The 21,050-nt window shown below is 40.6% G+C and overlaps 1 protein-coding gene across 1 annotated transcript; it reads left to right on the plus strand.

Annotated features, from left to right (window-relative positions):
- Positions 1-3,508: 3,508 nt before the first annotated feature.
- pou2af1 (POU class 2 homeobox associating factor 1) lies at positions 3,509-20,736 on the plus strand. The gene is made up of 5 exons (XM_030439786.1): positions 3,509-3,552; positions 10,270-10,397; positions 14,445-14,484; positions 14,577-14,869; positions 15,085-20,736. Exons 1-5 carry the CDS (start codon positions 3,537-3,539, stop codon positions 15,517-15,519), a joined length of 912 nt encoding a protein of 303 aa, XP_030295646.1. The 5' UTR covers positions 3,509-3,536; the 3' UTR covers positions 15,520-20,736.
- The last annotated feature ends 314 nt before the right edge of the window (positions 20,737-21,050 follow it).

Genomic DNA, 21,050 nt, shown 5'->3' on the forward strand with positions numbered 1-21,050 from the left:
GGGATTTCATCCTTAAGCTCAAGGATTGGGTGTGCTGATGTGTGAGAGTCACACATCAACTCAACAAAGATGATACATAACAGAAAGGTCATGATGTTTTTATTGCACCAACAAAGTTAAAGCTTTTACTGTTAAAAAGCAGACTGTGACATGCAGGGCTGGATTAAGCCTGTCTGGCCTGGGGGTCCCAGGCGATTGGTGATTTGGTCCCAGCAGGAGGGCTACAGTTTCACCAGTTACTTCTCTCTCACACTGAAGCATTTTTGGTTGAATGCTCAATTCGTAGACACAGTTAATGGGTGATAGCTGAAGAGTATTTTAAAGGTCCCATCTGTAAGAAAAAGGAGGAGTTGGCTGCCATGCCTAAGCGTCAGTTAGTCAAGTTGGGAGTCAGACTCAAAAATACAATTTTCTTACAAAATAGGCCCTTTAACCATGGCTGACAGTGAAACCAACTTTTGCACAGGGAAACTAAACGCCTGCCTGAGTCACAATTTCCGCACTGAGTCAGCATCACCTGCATTGTGATGAGCAATTTAATCTCACCAAGACATTGAGTTACTGAGGTATTTTGCTAAATTAAAGCCTGTTGTCTCTTATCAAGATGTTCTGATTATGCAACTCACATGCCTTGACAGGTCAGAATGCCACAGCCACTCATGGCAGGCAGACAGATCCGGCTTAGGGCTCCTTTTACTCCTCTCCTCTGGGGAACAGAAATTCAGGATTGATTTCAAAATGGTGTTGATTATGTACAACACACTTCCAGAACAAGTCCTAACTCATATTAGGAGTTCATTTACTCTCTTTTGAGCCTCAGCTCATCTGATCAGACCTGGGTTTGTGACATTGACATTAGAAACACATTAGTAACAACAGCACGTTAGTTCTTTATGTCTTATCTGCTGTATTGTTAGTGTAAGTGTTGAGTTTCCTGGAAGGCAAATTTGTGACATTTATTCATTAATGCTCTTTTATTTGTTAATACATTCTTTAATGCATCGTTTTTTGCTGCCCCTGAAAGCAGCATGTGAAATCTACATGGAGACTCATCTACTCACTGGTCCATCTTTACAGACAAACTAGTCCAACTCTAACTTTATAACTTGTATGGATTTTTGCAGTGTGTAGTACAGTGTGACAGGAAGTTTAGTTGTGATGACGTTGAAGTCATGAGATCGCGGTGCAGTCTTTCGTAGTAGTGGTACACAGTTTCAACCACCCAGCATCACAGGACAGGAGGGCTCTACAGGGGGTGATTAAAGCCACCACAACATCACTACTGCGCATCAGTCACATCAGTCACATCAGTCAAGTGAGATGTCTGCACAGAGCCCAAAGATACTAAAAGACAACACACCCACCCAGCCACAGTATGTTCACCCTGCTGCCATCTGACAACAGATACAGAAGTATCTGCTGCCGTACCACCAGACTACACAGCAGCTTCACTCCTCAGGCTGTGAGTCTCCTCAACTCATACCCAAAATGCCTTTTGCTAAAATAGATGTAGCACAAAGGACACACACATTGTTTTCATTTTTTAAGTACTTAAATTGATTTCCAAATGACAATAAATCGACCTTGTACCTTTTAGTACTCTCTATCATGGTGTCAGTGGACCGTGCAGCTCTGTGCAGTAGGGTGTAGATTGTATGCTTTATACTACGTTTTTAAGTAGTTTTACGTGCTTTATCACTCTCTAGTGTGGAATCATTTGTTTTGGTGTGGGCTGTGCTGCCTGGTCTTAACAGACTGGGATGTTTTCTGTAAGTCATATGGGGAGGATATTAAAAGACTTCCAGATTGAGGCACTGATTACATCAAATTCTCTGTCAATAATAATGTACCCGGCAGAGAAATTCAGTCTTTCCCTAAACCTTGGGTTACCTGTAACCTAAGTAGCCCTGTTAATCATAAATACAATGCTTTCAGGGAAGGTAACGGGGGAGGAAAGGCACAACCTGGAGCAGCAGCTGCAGCAGGATGGTGTGAAGCAGGTCTGGACCAGCATGAGGAAAATCACGGGGTTAGAGGAGGAGGGAGGGTCACTGCTTGACAGACATCGGGACCTGGCTGATGTTTTCTAAAAGAATTGACAGGTCCACCCCAGCTTTCCTGTGGCTCATACTACCCCCTGCACCTCCCCCATTTTCACTTTTAAACTCACAAACAAGACTCAGGCTTCAAGGTCACATTTGTTTATGCTTTGACAACATCAGGGTTGCAAAACAAAATTGAGTTTGAGTCGTTTTCATCTACATCAAAGGAAACAAAACAAAAAAAACAACCCAAACCAAGTATTTTGTATGGTGGTATGTGGAGGGTGAATTGAGGTGCCGATTATGGTGGTTTCGTCCTCATACTTTACAATAGAGTTCTCTTGATGTCTGGAAGTGCAGTCATGGATGTACAGTGTGAACAGGAGGGGGCTGAGCACACAGCCCTGGAGGGTTTCGGTGCTGAGCACTTACGTAGAGGAGTGCCATGGGTGTGGGGTGGGTTGCAGAAAGTGTTCAGGAAGTATCTGTAGTTTTAAGATTAAACTTTTATAGAAATAGTCTTGTCTTGTCCAAATGTTTGATTGTTACTTCTGATGATTGCATTAATGCTTAAAAAATCACAAGAATAGTGATCATTTGATCATCTTGTTGAGCAGAAGGTGTTTTGCAACATAAACTTCTGCAATAATTCAAAATTCAATTTAAAAAGATCAAATCAGTGTTGTAAAACAATGTGAGAGCATCATTAACACTTGTTGCAAACAGATATGTTAAGTTTAAAATTCACCAAAAAACATTTGCATGTTCAATGAATGCCCTCTTCTGGAGTTTTCTTCATGGGTAATTTTAACTTTTGACAAAGACAGGCTAGCTGTTTCCCCCTGCTTCCAGTCTTAATGCTAAGCTAGGCTAAGCATGTCTTGACTCCAGCTCTGTACTTAAGCTCATTGGCTCTTAGATTAAAAGATCACTATCAATCTCTGTGTTTTGTTCTCAACTTGTTGATATATTCCTTTGAATCTGAAATAGTTTTGCAGGAATTACTGATTTAAGTACAGTTAAATGTACCAGATTGCATTCTGTTATTTATGAATGCATGTATTAGTCACAAAGTCTAATGTCTAAATTCTTTCAGACGAACTGAAGTTCTGTGGAACTTTGGTTTGAGAGGGAGGGCTGAGATGTCTGACACACATTATTTGCATCAATAGTGTTTTAATAGATGTGCCTTATTTGTCTGTGATGCATTTGAATGTACACATGTCATTCTTAATGTTCATTCACAATCATTTCTGTGTAATTTTGGAATCAATGGGGGTCTTTTTGCTTCTCTTTCTAAAATGTTTCATCTCTCGTAGTTATGATTCAATAGCATCAACACAGAGAGTAGATGCATGAGAGAGATCTGTGGTGAGAGAAGCCGGGACATCCCAGGGGGGTTCTTGGCCATATTCAGCTTGCTATAAAGCCCGTCAGTCAACCCGCCACTGATTTTCTTCAGTTAAACTACATGATATATTCCAGATAAGCAGTATGCACTGGGACAAATGTAAGTACACTTACTATTTCAATTACATGATGCTATCCTCATTTCATGCACATTGTCCTGTGTTATCTATATATATTATATTGATTTGAATAGTAATTTTAGATCTGCTTGAAATGTGTGAAAGAGTAACCGACACTTTGAGATAAATACTCAAGTGTTGAAATAGTCGTCTTCTTCTACATTGCATTTTCTTGTCGCTTAGAGGAGGTAAACACAATAATACGAACACAATGTGTGTAAATACATTTTGAATATAAAGTAATGCAATTTATAACAGTAGCCTTGCAATACATAAAAAAAACTTTGTGAAGTGTAATTGCTCCTTTTTAGCCATTTCAATTTAGAATAATTGATTGAATATTGTAACTCGGGTGTGTCGTTGGGAGATTTGATTTAGCTGAACTTATCAGAATTTTCTGAATTCTTTGTTTTGGACCAACTGTAATTAATCTTTCATAATTACTATGACTGTCTGCTTATTAAAAATGTAAAACCCACACTAATGGATGAAAACTAACTTATAAATTCAGGTTTTGGGGATTTTAGGAAAACTTTGAACAAAAGAGGAGAATAGCATGTAGTAAGCTTGTTGTGTCAGATGCTTTTGGAAAGAGGAAGGTGGTCTTTTGGAAGTTGGCGGTGTGTTGCCAATGGGCTTGATATCTTGATATGCAAAATGGTGGCAGGCCTCCACCGCAGTAAACTACAACACAGCTGCGGGGCTTCCTCTTTTTTGTTGGTTGAGTCTGTGCATGTGCCACAGTGTTTGTCGTGTGTGCGTGTTCATGTGTGATTGTTTAAACAGAAAGAAATACAAGACAACAACATCTCCTGTTCAGTTTTTGTTCAAAGATCCATACTGTTGCATGTATTCGAAGTTTGCATTCAAGCCATTTATTTTGTGTGTTTTTGGCACAAGGCCTCCTGCATATCAGGCAAATAATTTCACAATAAAAGACCTTTAAAATAGATATAAACAAATATTACATCCAATACTTCCAGTACAGTCTTTGTAACATACTATCTTTGTGATATTGGAAATCAATTCCAGAGTTATGGAATAAAAAAAAAAGTCATCTTGAGAATTAATACATTTTCTCAGCTCCAGGCTCCATCTGTGTAACCTGACAAACGATTAAACAGATTTTATTTAAAGGCACAACGGCTGAACTGCACTGTTGTAAATCACTTACTGTGATAAGCACCCCTCACACTCCTTTGTCTGGAAACCTTGTTACTGTTTGCTGTGTGACAACTTCTCTTCCCAACCTCATGCAACACTACAGTTACTCTCATTTCTCTGCAAAGGCCGTGTCTAAGACGGCACGCCAGCCCCTCTGTACAGTACATCTACAATCAGTATTTGATCACATTAAAAATGTTGGTGTACACTGTCCAAAAAGAAATATCTTGTAATCTTACGAATACACAGTTTACAAAGTTTGAGTAGATTTTTGGGAGCGGACTGAGTCAAAACTATTGATGTTCACCAGAGTTCATACAGAGCAGCAGGGATGATGTATTTTTGTTGGCTGGAATGTATCATAGTCATGGCTCCCTCCACAAAAGGTCAGTAGGATTTTTGCATTGGATTTAAGATTATTGACTCATTGACTTTGGATTACTTATTGTCAGCTTTTAGGACTCATTTCTGCCTCACTTTATCAGCATGTCGGCTAACTAGCTTACCTCCTACAGTAGTACGAGCATTTTATTAGCCACCTACATTTGTGAACCCTGTTCATGATACAGATTTCACTATAGAATTTCTCCACTGTGTATGAGCGCAGACTCTGGCTCACTAGTGTAAGGTGGCAGTGAAGTGGAGACTTATTTCATACACTTATTGGTCTGCAATCATTGACACCTGTTGTTTTACAACTTTTGCAAAGAAATCTGTGCAAATAATGTACTGCCATTATGGTGAATACTATTGTGAGAGCAGAGAGGTTAAGAGGCATGGCAAGACTAACTGGAGGCTCAATAGAGTGTCAGTTGTGTTTCCAGTCTGTGTTTCTGTTAAGCATCATGGACTTGTCTACACAGGGCACATTGACAACGCGTCTTGTTTGTCTGGAGAGGACCAATTAACCTGTCTGACCGGGAGAGACAAATCAATCAGCTGCAGATAGGAATCTGGACTGCTGTTAAGACACCTTCGGACAATAACTAGTTGAAGGTTCGAGGTTAAAGTATTACCCATATTACAAACCAGGATGCCAAACAAAAAAGTAAAGTTCCGTTACGCTACATAAAAATATAAAACAAAACAATTTTATGGAGTGAATTGGAGTGTTGAGGATGAGTTGAGGAGTCTCACAGCCAGAGGAGTGAAGCTGCTGTGTAGTCTGCTGGTATGGCAGCAGATTTTTTTAAAGGAGCACTCTGTGATTTTGGTCAAAACCCTTTAATGAGAAGGGACAGATCTTCATCGGTGGATTTTTTTCTGCCTAAACAAACTTAAAAATCAAACTCTCTTTGTTTTCATGGTTGAACAAACTGAGTAAAACAAACTGGCCTTAAAGGACAATTTATACTATTTTACTTTGTTTATATTTCTAGCTTCAAACTAAGATTTTTTCCTCTGAGAACAGCTTGATCTCAGACTATATAAACTACATAGTGCCCCTCTTAGGTTACGGATTTCCCAGCATTGATCCTACCAAACACCATGTCACATCCCCTCCAGTCTGACTTGCTATTTGGACGACAAAATATGTATTTCTTTATAAAAAATATCTTTCAGCTTTGCAGCTCAGCTTCAGAGAAACTAAAGTGCCATCGGGGCTCATAGTTAGGTGCACATGGCTTGTAAGCAGAGAACTGTCTAACTACTAAACTTCTGACCCTCATAACTCTCATATAATTTGTCACTTTAGGATTGATGTGTGTGGCATTAGACAAGAGGATAATTTTCATTTCAACGTCAGAGCAGACAGCTACTAGGAACTGCTCAAGTCTGCAATTAAAGTCAAATCCCACAACAGTGGCTTGTTGTCAATGAGACTTTATGTGAGTGATATACAGTAAAAGGCCTTCAGCAGCGTGCAGGTTTTTAATCCTTTTGAGAAACTCAGATGACATGTTTATGTTGGAATCAAGATACTCTGAATAAGACCTAGTACAAAATATTTGTACGTCAGAACAAGAGTTAACCAAAAAATCTCGACATACTGTGGATCTGAAAAAAACCCAAAACAATTATACTTATGTTCCACTTAATTTGATTACCCATCCAATACTTACTAATAGATTTATGACCAGAAAAGACCCCATAAGACTATAGCTGTGTCACTCGGTCGCAGCAAAGATGGGATAAGATAATTTATGCAGAAGAAAAGAAACTGAAAGTAGAGCATGTCATTGTACATTTGGGGCTTTAGAAATCTTGATCATAGCTAACTTGTTCGTTTATTGAGAAGTACTGTCTCTTCCTGTGTGCCCTATAGGACCTAATGTGGAAAACATGCGTATAGTAGTCAGTGGCAAGGAACAAAAACATTTCAGATCCCATTTGTGTTGTGAACTATCAAGCTAGTTGTTAGAATGTGTTACATTAATGGTAATGCCTTAATTTCTCTGTGTCCTCAGTGCTTATCTGAGGCCCATCTTGTCTTTCATTTATCAGCTTTATTGAATAACAGGTTGACTATGGTTGGAAGAGCAAAACATGGTATTCAATAAAACTGATTCAAGTAGAGGCAGTGTGCTTGTTTGTGAGTGATTGAGCCAAATCACTCTCTATTTCATTTACATTTTCATTTACATTTTGGGCATTTAGCAGATGCTTTTGTCCAAAGCGACTTACAATGAAGTACATTTGTCACAAGAAAGAAACCACGTCATATCACCGTCAATAGAGTCAAAAAGAAAACAATAGAAACAATTGTCAAGCCCTCATCTAGGCATCATAGCTGCTATTTATCAAGGACTTCATTATTGTTTTACAGTGTCCCAACTTTCTTTTTCTTTTTTTTTTTCAAATTGGGGTTGTATAAATTAGATGTTTTTTATTGAAACTGGATAAATATGCCAAATTCCTTAGGAAATTTTCTGGAAATTTCCCCAAAACTCTGCCCTTTGCAAACCTCAACTTTGAAATAATAACATGATATCAAATAGCCATTTTATTTCATGATTGCCATTTTCACCTTAATTTAATTATTTGTATAAATTAACATTGATTTCACATGACTGTTTGTTAAAAAAAAACATATCTTAGTTTACCATTATGGCAATAAGACTGGTTCAGATGTTGAACCTACTTTAGATGTCTGTAGACATCCAAACGGTTCTTGGATAGACACCAAGATATTTACTTTTCTACTTTTCTTTGCCACAAACTATTAAAACTATTTTTCCTGTTTTGCATGTAAACAGATGTCCAAAAGGCCTTCTAACCAGATGTTTTGATGTCTGACCCGTGTTGCTTTGTTTTGAACATCCACAAGGGTCTAAGAAGTCCTTTAGAAGTTACTTAAGGATTCATTCTGCCCATAAAAGACTAATGATTAAACCTGCACCTGTAGACAGTAGACAGCATGGTTCCACAAATACTTCCCTTAAAAAATAAAACTGATTAACTAGACCTGCAGCCTTTTGTTGATTTGGAACCATGAGAGCTGTTGTGGTGTGTGTACATAGTTCAGCCTCCACCTGCAGACAGGTGTCCATCAGCACACTGCTGAGCTGCTGTGGGAGAAACATGCCATTACCCTCAATGACTCTCCGTCCCCGGGCTGTACTGGCTGATGGCATTTTCTGCAGTTAAACATGTACAGTACTGTTACTTTGAGGTTCTTCCGCAGAGGCCCTGTCTATTAGGTCAGATTTCACCTCATGCCTAGACTTGCAGGAAGTCATTGGTTGTAAAAATAGGAATGCATTGGGAGACCTTTAATCCTGAAGTGTGGTATATTCAAATGAAAATAAGTTTTCCTTCAATTCTTTGAAACTACCACACAAATATTAAATAATAATACTTTACTATTTTCAGCAAATAGTTGTAGTAGTAGTTCATAAATTTCCAGATTACCTCCAGCTGTTTTCTGACTAATTTCTGTCTTGACGCCTGCACGTCCGTAAACCGAGGTATCTTTTTCACCAGTTACATTCTCGCCAAATCAACAATCTGACTCTATCTCTCTTTCACTTTCAAACTCTTTTACTTGATTCCTGATTATGAAGTTGTTGGTAATATACAATTTATCAAGGAAAGACAGAAAATGGACCTTTAGGAAAATCGTTCCAAAGTTGGACCAACCTGCTGATGTGAGAGAAATTGGCAAGAGTGTAAAAAATGTGCTTCAATTTATTGACCTGCAGAAGCTGAACAGAAAATCAATTGAAACGAAGCTGCAACAACTCATTTTAACTAAAATAGCAATGATCATTGGAGGTTGAGCAGAAAGCAGTTTGCCTAAAACTTTAACCGCACCGATAAATATCTTAAAGGAAGAAGCCGCTATTTATTCACTGCTTATTTGACAAAAGTACAATCATAATTATATCATGTTGTGGTAAATTTCAATAGCTGTCCGGTACTTCAGAGAAATTTGAAAGATGTAACTTGATAATAACTTGCTAACCATGAAATTAACTGACCTGTAACGGAGGTGTAACATTACCTACCAATTTTAGAATTAACACTCATATCCATAATTCATTACATATATACATACTCATTATAACACATGCAGAGTTGCTATAGGCCTTAATAAAATATTGTAATGCATTTCAAGAAAAGTCATGATAAGGCAGTAAAATGCACAAACATGAACTCTAGCTATATATATATATATATATATATATATATATATATATATATATATATATATATATATATATATATATATATCAAATATCAAATGTATACATTAAACACTGAGAAAAATAACATTTCAGTTAAGCGTTATCGACATGATTTTATATCTTATATAATTAGCTTCTCACCCCTAATATATTTAAGTACCTCTGCCAAAGAAGTTATGTTTTCCCCGTGGCTGTTTGCTCTTTGTTTGTTCTTTGCTCATTTGTTTGGTTGGCTTGTCAGCAGCATTCCACCAAAACTACCAAACTGATTCTCACCAAACTAGTATGGAGGATGAGTCTGGGCACAGAACAGACCTCATTAACTTTTGGAGGCAAGGAGGATAAAGGAACAGATCCAGCAAATGCTTTGTCACTGTCTTTAACATCATGAGTTAGGGTAGGATTTTCAATAGTGCATGGATCTGGATGAAAAACATCGGCTGTATTTAGGTTGCTGGTATCTATGAGTGAGTACAGTTTGGTACACAACAGAAGAGCGTTGCAAGCATTCTCCTATACAACTGAAGTAGCTGGGGACTTGTTTTTTAAAATGCAGTGGACAAATAATCAGCAGTCGACGTCATGGGTTCAAAGTACATCTATTGTGACATAAAGCTACTGTATTTTAACTCATTATGATGTCAACATATGGTCACATACCTACTGTGTGGCCATGTGAGACACTTGTATACTCTGAATATCTGACTCTTCTCATGTCAGATCTTATTATACTATTCCAAAGACAAATACAATGAGTTCTTTTTACGGTCCTGTCAATTTCAAACTCTTCTCTGTGTCTCTGTTGACAGTCAGAGCACACGCACCTTAGTGACCCCACTCGAGACAGATGAAGGGAAATGAAGTCACGTGTATCTGTCTCTCTCTGTCTGCTTCCGGCCTCTCTAGCGCCACCATCAGCACTAACCAGACCCAAACCATACCAAGGTGTTCGGGTCAGAGACCCAGTCAAAGAGCTGCTGAGGAGGAAGAGAAGTCTGGAGCTTCACAGCGCCAAGACAGCGCCCCCTACTGTGGTGAGGACACCATGATATGCGACATTAACATGCATGTTGGACGATATAACATTTTTCTTGCAGTAACATATATTAAAATGATTCTGAGGAATGCATTTGCATTCTGACACAGTTTCTACACAACAGAACAAGGTTTCCCTCAGGTTTGGCTCTCCACCCTTTCCAAAGAAAATCACCATGTGCAAACACGGCTGCCACATTCTTCACCCCCGTGCCTTCATCCCAGCATCATTAGTCATTAAACAAATAAAAAGCAGAGGATTTGCTGTTACAGTATGGTGCAACGATTGCTCAGGATTATGGGCTGTTGGACAAATCAAACATTTCAAACCTGCACTTGAAAACTACTGAAAACATAGTAAAATGTGGAGTCGATGAAATAATGATTTAGCCAGTTTTCTTTTAAATGCACAACTGAATAACACCTAAGAAACACGCTGCATTTGTGAGAGCATTTTGTCCCCATTTTTCAGGTGAAGTGTTCTTCACTCATCAGAACAGCCATGTTGATGAATGAGCGTCAGTGATCTCTATGCTTTAGGATACGGCACAGATCAAAACAGACGCACGTGGCTGAACCTGCAGATGCTCTCTGCATTGTTTCTAAAAGTGAACCCTGTCGAGCAGAGGCTGAAACAAGGCGGCTCAACGTTGTTCTCGGGGGAGCAATTTTTTACAACCTGATAATTGAACAAATTATAGATCACATGTTCAAGAGCTGTGGAGCCATCAGGATGTAAGCAGTCAGGACCCAGGGCCTATCCCAGAGCGAAGGGGGGATTTTGTCCTTATATAATCCAGGTGTTTTTCCATGACGGTTACAGCCATTCCCTGCATGGCTCCAGGGCTGGGCACAGGGCCCTATGCAAAATAAGCTGCAGTCTTGCCAAAGAGCCCTCCCTCTTGCTATTTATCACACACACACACACACACACACACACATACACACGCACACACACACTGAGACACACATCCTTTGATAAGAGAGTGTACTTGTTATTTTGCACAATGTAATGTACCATTGTAAAGATGCACATGTTACTACAAAAAATGCTTTTAAAACTCATTTTGGAAATCATTTGTGGCTTCTTTGACCTCAGCGTACTCCATTTTCTTTGAGCCGATTTCACTTCTCTTGTGTACTTTTCACCTCTGAATGTAGTGGCCTCTAGCAAAACAAACTTGGCAGAAAATGAATTATAAAATATAATCCAATATATAGCACCACACCCCTGATTAGAACCAACTGTAGTACATATTTCCCTCCGCTGCTAACAATACACAATGTACAGTGTTTATTAGCAGTACATTAGTTTCACTAAAAGGAATGCTGCCTCGGATCATGTTCAATGTTAGCACACCGAGCCTCTCAGAGAGCTGGTGGTAACGTCGCATTAGCAAGATGAAGTCTTTTCCTTGTCTGTTACAGTGAGACAACACATGGAGCGATAACTATTAGCCCATCTTTAGAAAATGAGTTTCTTGAGTGTGAGGTCTCCAGTAGCTTCTGGAGCTTCTCGAATAGAGATCAGGTTTAGGAGAATCTAATGAATTGGGTTAAATAACTATGTTACATATTAACTTCACAATGTAAGTTTATGGAACACAAGTGACTCTCCCTTTCACACTGGACAGTGGCCTCCTCGTTAAAAGTTCTACGTTTGCCCCAACCATCTCCTCCCTGTGCTGACTTGTTGCTCTCTATACAATTTACTTACTTACAACTTACTAGAGGTCGCCGCCTAAAAAGAAGTATGAATATGAGTTGTAATAAGCTGCTTTCACAGTTGACCTATATAATCTGAGGATGAAAAGCAGTTTATTGGGGGTTTTCGCGTTGGTTGCCCAGAAACTGGGTGACAACAGAACTGCCATACCACTATTTGGGTTGAACTGTCCGTTTACTGTCCGACAGTTTCCCTCTTAAAATCAGAAGGAGGGCTTTAGTTTGCTGATCTGCAGAGCCTGACGTGAAGGCAGCAGGATCATTGTTCAAACAGAGAGCTTTGGTTTGAGATATTTGTATTTGACACAGGACCATGAGGAAGTGCACTCAGATAAATAACACAACCAGGACTCATCAATGACTTAACAACAATTGGTATGCTGTTCATTGATGTTATCAGAACTGGAGCCAGCCCCAGCCTCCGGCGGGGTGCAGCAGGGAGCAGCTTCTGATGTGTGCAGCTGCAGCCATTACTGTTCCACAGTTCTTTCACTCTCCATACTTATAGAAAAGTCCTAGCACCCCCAGCTCTTGACTGAGGTAATGTCTCGGTGTAATGATGGTGCGCAGTGACTCTCCACCTGCTGCCAAAGCTGTAACACTAACCAGCTCCTCAGTGCCTCAGGTATCTGACAGCACATGCCCTGCTGGCTGACTGCAGGCAGCAGGATGCAGTCTTCTCACCGCTGCTCATGTCGAGCAACACTGACACCAGTTGTCAGTAACGTCCCTGCTGCCTCTCTCATTCCCTCTTACTCTCTTCTCATTACAGTATTGTACTGTATCACAGTTTATTACACACTCACCCTTATAGGAAAGACAGAGCAAACACACGTCTTCGCACGTGGATACACATGTAGAGAAATGTGGTCCTGTGCATTGAACAGTGGTGAAACATATACTTTACTTGAGTATGTCCATTTTAAGCTACTTTCTGTTTCTCCTCCACTGCATTTCAGATGGAAATACTGTGCTAGCATTAGGTACTTATCACTCCAGGGATTAAGAGTTGTTTAAACTGCAGGGATTACAGTAGTATAGAAATCTAAAATTGGCTCTACATTGATAAACTACAACATTAACATGCTCCCATATGCATTAGTTAGTGATAAAGCCTTTCTGCATAATGAGTTCCTTTGATACATTCAGTAAGTGTTGCTAATATGTACATTTACATAAGTACAATTTGGAATATCCCAAACTGATTTAAATCTGAAATCTTTACTGTAGCTGCTAAGCCCAAGCTGTTAGCATGCACCCCACCTGAAGTGGGTGCACGGGCTGCATCACGCATCACAGGCTGCTGGAGACATACATTTTGCCAGACAAGCTGTGGGGACCTATTTTATGTTTTCATGTCCCGTCACTTGTGCAGTAGAATGCTGCAGTGCTGTTTTGCTGTGACGCTCCAAAAAGATTTGTGAACTACAAGGTGAACTACTTAGGTGAAAAGTTCAGTTTTAAGAATGGATTCCACCCCACAGGAAGCACTGAAGAAACAACTAAATGAGCAATAATTCAGTATGAGCATTGTATTAAGATGGACTCGATCGATTTAATCTTGAACTTGATATGACTTTTATACTTTGTTTTCTTTAAGTGGAGTAAAAGTTGTTCTTATCTACTTCCATGGGTGTAGCCGGACTACACCCTTTCTCCTTGAACAACTCCTGCTGCTGTAGGACAAGTGTGGCCGTTGTGCCATCTGGGAATATGATATCCACTTACGCAATCTGATCAATTATTAACTTGCAGCTTGGAGGTTTCAGCAAATTTTGGTTTGTAGGAGACATGTATGTGCTGATCTAACATCAATTGTTGTGGATCACTGATGTGTATTTAAGAAGATCCATTTCCACTGAAATCTCAATGGCAATAAATTCATGAGTCAGACCATTTAAGCCAGCTCTACCCCAAGACAAAGAAGACAGAATTACAAACCTTAACCGACTCTTAAAAACGGATCAAGTTGTGTTGTATTTGAATTTAGGGTAATCCTATTTTTCAGATTTGAAAAACCTTACAAAATCCTGCTTAAGTCACACATGAATCAACTTGATAAAGCTGATTGGGCACAAGACCTGTTCAAGACCATACCTGTATGTTAAAACACTTACTAACACACACACACACACACACACACACACACACACACACTCAGCTGCTGTGCACACCTGGACTTAACTTATCAGTACAAGTGTAAATACCACATATTTATATATCAACAGTACAGTTTGACGAGCGAGCAGCATATGGTTCCACTGCAAATTATTGACATGCTCAACTCACTTTTTTGATTGTTGTTCTGTGTTTTGTTTTAGGATGTGGTCGCACATAACAACCAGTCATCATATACACAAGGTACGTGTTCATTCCTGACATATGACGGTTACCAGACACGTTTTCCCGGATTGATTCCTGTAAGTATCTCTTCCCATCTCTTTGAAATTCAGGCATCTTCGGCTCTGATGTTGCTGGTGGCTCCCCACCCGAGTCGTCGACTGCAGTCAGTGATGCAGGGCTGCAGTGTGTGGGATGGAAGGCTGCAGCCCCTGCAACCAGCGCTGGGCTTCAGCATGCTGTGACACCCTGGTCTTCATGTGACTACAACCAGCAGGACCGTCCAGCTCAGACTCTGGCCTACTCAGCCACCCCCACCCTCACTGCTGATGTGTACATGCAGACTCTGTGTCCCAGCTACACCATGCTGACGTACACGCACGCACCGCTGCTCACGAACTTTGGGGTGAGTTTTGCCAGGCAAGGCTTTTACTCAAAAGTCTTACGAGAGCGTATGTACTGGGAAAATGATTTTAGAGAAAAGCTGATTTTTCCTCACCACATCAGCCATAGTTTCTCCTGATGACTCCTGATAAGTGTGTTGTTTGCATTGTGTAGGCAGAAACCATGTCAACAAGGGTCCCTTGTGAGCAACATATTTCATATTTGTTGTTGTTTCAGACCATACCTATGGGCCCCACACCAGCCTCCATCCCTCAGATGGAGCTCCCAGATTCAGGGCTGACCTACCTTCCCTGGGCCCAGCCCCTCACCACCATATCTACCATGCCCAGCCCAGGGGTCCAGTTTGCCCCCAGCTCTGCAGCCCTGCCCGGGTCGCCTCTGGTCCATATGCCATTGTCCATGTCTTTGACCACCATGATTCCTCAGCTGGAGGCCCAGGGAGTAGATCCTCACCCACAGATACTAGACCTCCCGCAGCGCTCAGACCACCAGCTTGACCCTGGACCACAAGGCCAGTCTCTGGATGAAGATCCAGGGGTAGAGGCGGAATCGCCGAGTCTCCTTGATAAGCTTCTAGAGGCTCAAAAGGATGATGGCAGCGAGCAGGACAAAGACTCATACAGCAGCTCACTCTTCATTTCAAATGTCTGAAAATATGTGTGTGTGTGTGTGCGTGTGTGTTTGTTCTCTCTGCAAAGAGAAGTACGTTTGTTTTTCCGAGATAATTTCATCTCAATTTAGGTCTTTATTTTTCAGCTGTGGCCATAATTTCTACAGATTGTGATAGCGCTGAACTCACTGTAATCACTGAGATCAAAGCAGGAATACTAACCAGGTAAAGTGGACAACTTCCTGTAAATCCCATGCAGTCAGGGGCCTCAAGGGCCCTCTGGTCGTCTCTTTGACAATGACTTTGCAACACTTATTACACTGATCAGGACAAGCACAAGGAAAACTGAATTTTAAAGCTTAGATTTAGGGTTGGAAAATCTTTTAACATCCTGATAGCAATCCGTTAGACAGATTGTGTGCCTGTGGCTGTCACAGACCTCTAATAAGGCCATTGAGTCATTTCATTTAGATTGGATGAAATGCCTGGACAGTGCTTGTCTACCTAGTACCTGCCTACCTGCATGCACTCTGCCCGCTGGCTCAGCATGGATAAATTGCTAAATCTAAGCAGGCTAGTCGCAAAAGAATAAAAGGGAAAGTGCAGCCAAATTTTCTTGATGCTAACAGCAGACATGTTTGTTATTGACATTCATCATGATAGTGTTAGTGTTGTGTGTTTTCTTACATGAGTGAGACATGAGGGAGCGGGACACAGTTACTGATGGCAGCAATGCTCTGAGCCTGTTGTTCAGCAGTTACCCAGTTAGCACGAAGCACACAGCTCCTGAGCTGAAGAACAGAGAAACAACGCTGCTGTTGTGGCAACAACAGATGCATTTAGTGGCTAACCCAGTAATGTTAGGGCAAAGCACACAGCCACAGCGGAGAGCAGTAACTGTGGCAGAGCCTTTTTGGACTAAGGTACGTTTGGGATGGCTTTTTTGTGGCATGAAACAGAGTTGTTTATTTATTACACCAAAAAAGCTAAAAGGGGTTGTTGTGAACGTAGCAAACTAACTGCTCACGCACATCTCGGTATTGACCAATCACAGGGCAGGTGGTGGCGGTGTAGTTAGAGTGTGCTCATGTGTTTTAGAGCAGTGGCTCTGTAGAGAGTCCAGGATGGAGGGATTTTAATTGGATACGACAAAACTGAGCTTCCTGTTGCTGGTTATAATCTTATCAAGCCCAGCTTTAAGACCTGATCTTGTGTAGGGACCCTATCACAGAAATCTGTCCAAAAGAAAAATGTAAAATGATGTAAGGATAATTTTTACTCTATATTAATGTACAGTCAACAATTATAATCTTTTGATGCTATTGCACCTGTATTGTACTATATTGTGTTATTATCTGTACATTAGCTGTCACTTATTGAGGAGTTAGTTGTTATAAAATACATTAATAAACACTTACATCGGCTCATATTCGTTTATACACCGAATGCTAAATACATGAGGCTAAATGCTGCCATCTTGACAGTTCACTGAGTCAGTACATTGTTATTATAATAGATAAGAAGTGATGGCCAAAACTGGTAAAATAAGACTAAAGTTATCACAAATCCAGAATTGACTTTAATTTTCGTAGTTACACTTCTCTTTTTACACTTTTCCTGCAATAACAGCCAGAATACTTTCTCAGAATGTAGAATGCAGAATGTAGTTTTAGTATTATTTCATGCTAATGTATGTAAAACAGTTCTGCTGCTCTAACTAACAGGTCCTTTGGATGTTTTCACACTGTTATTAACATTTTAAACTACTGATGAATTTCTTGACCCATATTTGATTTAAATTCATGTCCGAAGCTGATTCCTTTTTGCAGCAAAATCTGTCATTTAACACCAGGAAAAGATGCTGTCATTGTTGTTGTATTTGTCTGTGGCAGTTCTGTCAGAGTTTTCAGAGACACAGTTACCATTAAGTGCTGTCCCTCTCCCTGTAGCCTTCGTGTGTTTACCTTAGTTAGATATCCTGTCAATAACACTGTCAGTTAACAAAAGCCTGGAGGATGTTGATGAAGCTTCTCATTCATCCAGCTCATGTTAATTCTAGGTGCTGTACCGTAGGCAACTGGACGTGTTTCAGTTTCCTGAAAACATTTCATCCCTCATCCAAGAGTCTTCTTCAGTTCTAACTAACTGGAGGGGAGTTGGCTGGCTTTCAGACTCTGTGTGGGAGTGTCCTTACAGAGTCATTAAGGACATGTGTGAGCTGGGTTTCAGAGTTGTTAGGGACACTTGTGGGTCGTTGACCCAACCGGCATTCATGTAGGTTGCGAGGGCGAGGTGAGCCCAGGTGTGAACGGTTGTTAAGCTGTCTGGAGAGAGAACTCAGTACTGCATTGTAGATGGGTGATAAGTGATGTCAAAGGACACATCCTCTGTTTAAAAACAGCTGTTCCAGTGTTTTTAAATGGAAGGAGGAGGTTTTCTGTAAACATTCTGTAAGGAACAACAATCTGAAAAGTTCAGCCAGGGCCAGTGAGCACATGAAAAGTCTTCAAACTAACTTCAAAGTCAGACTGCATCAGGTGAGCTCAGGGCGGTTCTCAGCTCCCATATGGAAAATTAGGGTTGAAAGGTTTTTTTTTCTCTTCAGCCAAACAGTCACTTATATGGCTCTATAACAATCTTACTGTCTGTCACCTTTCTGATCTGGTTCTTCCTATGCTCTTTCTCTCCACCGTCCTCTCTCCCTCCCTCCCTCCCTCCCACAGACAATCACATACAGACATATCGCATAAACAGAATATGTTTGATGCAAGTAAATGTCAGAGGAGTTTGGGGATAATCCACATTTGATGACTGCGGCCTGTATCTTCTCAGAAATGTGAAATCATAAATAGTACTATGTGGTATACTATGTGGTTTTGACTTCTTGTCACCTGGTTCTTGCTCTCTGTCTCTCTCTCCTCTGCTCTTCTTCTCTGGAAGAGATAACCTCAAGAGTATTTCAGTCAGACAGCTCACGTTTGAAATGTTTATTACAAAGCAGAACAAAGATAGAGTTTGGCGTCTAGGCTCTGACCTCATCACTCCCTGCAGATATGTTTACATGACATATTGGGGAGTGATGATTAAATATATCCCCCCTAGACAGAGCCTGCAGGCGGATGCTGGGGTGGTGGTGGGGCTGAAGGAGCAAGCAGCGATACTTGTGCAGCGGCCTGGACAAGCCAGAGGGAGAGAAGGGACATTTTGCAGCGTAAATAGCCCGCCCAATAGAGAGGGTGTGTTTGTAAGATGGTCTGGAGAGTGAAGCATGTCACGTGTGTATGATGGCAGTGCAGCTCGAGTTGACTGCCTGAACTAGCTCGCAGGCGTCGCCTCATTTATCATGTTATAAAATATAGGAAGAAGGGGGACAATCCATATCCATTTATCTAATTGAATATTGGGTTGCTGTGGTCAACAGAGTCAAGTAATTTTCAAACCTCCCTCTAACCTGAACCTTACTGTTTTGCAGAGAAAGATTCGTAGCTTTCAGCCATCCATTGAGAAAGAATATAAAAATAAAAATAATTATCAATTTTAGGTGTGCTGAGATGAATTATGGGGGCTTGAGCGCTCTTATCAAGTGCCAAAAAACGCCTTTGAGCGAGATCTTGATATCCAAATGAACTCATAGTACCCAGCACATTCTCTCTACCAGCTCATGAAATACAGCGGCTTGGTCAGTGGCCTTAAGCTTCAGACTGTGACGCTCTACCTGGCCCTATAGCACCAGTTTTGTATGAGCTTAGCAATGATAAATCAACATCGGGTTAGACTTTCAAGATAAGGCTTGCTGACAAACTTAGAATATATTTTGACTTTTGGACTGTTAATAACCTTGTGAATGAACAGGGTTTGGTGAGGTTAGGCACAGACATTACTTGATTAGGTTAAGGAAAAGATCTTGCTTTGTAATAGAATAATTACCCTACTATCACATCACCACATCACGTCATTTCTGTAGGTTACAATACTTATGTAACAGTAACATAAAATCAGTGTTGACTATTGGTCACACACAGGACTCAAACCCCCTCTTCTGGATGACAGTCCAGCATGTGACACATACAACCACCACGTCCATCCTCTGACTTGGACTTTTCTTGCTATTTATACGACTGCACTACAGGGATGACTACAGCTTTATACTTAGAGGTGCAGGGCCACTGATCAGGTTGCTATATCCAGTGAGTTGGTAGAGAGGATGGGCTGGTCTGACAGTATAAATCACTCCTGAGTTTCATACAGAGAGGCCTCTGAAGCTCTGATCAATAATCATCAATATCAGACATCATATATGGCCACTACAGTATTTCTCCAGCCAAGGCAAAGTAAAAAAAAAGTGTTGTGCAATACATTACATTTTCTTAAAAAATATATACTGCTCAGCACATGACATTTGAATTCAGATGTACAGCAGTGCATACCTGGTGGAGAGGGACAAAGCAGGAATGTTTAATAAAGAGGGGAGAGTGTATCACAAATCACTGGGTGATAAAGATACGTTACAACAGACAAAATGAAACAAATCAACTTAAAATAAAGTTCAAATCTTTCAGCTGCAGGTATACTTCTGCCATTTGGAGCTGTCAGTATGCTCACCTGCTTGGTGCTGTTTTAAACTTAAGGAAGTGCCTCTGCCTAAATTGACCTTATTTGGGCTGTTGTTCAAGCAGAAATATGCAAGCTGGTTTTATTTTAATTTTCTGACTTGCAACAGAGTGCATCAACCCGCGTAATGCTGTACTTTAGGACGAGGAACTTTGGCCCAGTGCTCGGGCATGATCTTGGCAGTGAAGGCCTCTGAGTCTCAGGGGTTTTCCCCCAGGGGAAACTGACATTGTGAAAGGGGTTTCAACTCATCCGTCAAAACCCACACCCGAAGGCACCTGAGATAGTATCACGGTGGAGAAAATGTGACCAGCACGCTTATGTGATGGGAACATGTGAAGAGAAGTTGTCTTTGGCTCTGTTTTCTCATGCAGGATTAAAAACTGTGAAAACAAATGCTGAGAGTATAGACAACACTCCAACAGGAATCAACAGGGACAGTAACGAGACAATCCATCAAAATGACAGTAGTGCAGCTGAAATGTTATATACTGCATAATTCTCATGTAAAAGTATGAATGTATTTCATAAATTTCAAGAGTTCAGCTTTCTTCAGTTCATTTTTTTTTTTTTTATCGGCTTGAATGTAACTGTAACTCAACATGAAATAAAAACGTTTTCAAATGTAACCCTCATCATCCATTTGATTTCTCCGCTTCTTGGCAAATGATTTATCGGATGACTCATCCAACATGTTATTGGAGTCTTATGCCGCTTCATTGCAGAATGTGTACTTCAGCTCCCCTGCGGATCACAGAAGGGGCAACTGGTCTTCTGCTGATTTGCTGACACAGCTTATGTTCACATGTCCTGAGGGTGCTTCAGGAACATAAACAGCATTGAAAGGTAATGTCACGTGTGACATTTTGCTTAGAAATGCCAGTGGGTGCTCAGTTGGGGTTTTCTCTGCCCTTCAGCACACCAGCCCAACAGTTTATTGTATCTCAAAGGCAAAGTCAAT

The sequence above is a fragment of the Sparus aurata genome, chromosome 2 (assembly GCF_900880675.1).
Source record: "Sparus aurata chromosome 2, fSpaAur1.1, whole genome shotgun sequence".
In the NCBI taxonomy this organism is placed as follows: Eukaryota; Metazoa; Chordata; class Actinopteri; order Spariformes; family Sparidae; genus Sparus; species Sparus aurata.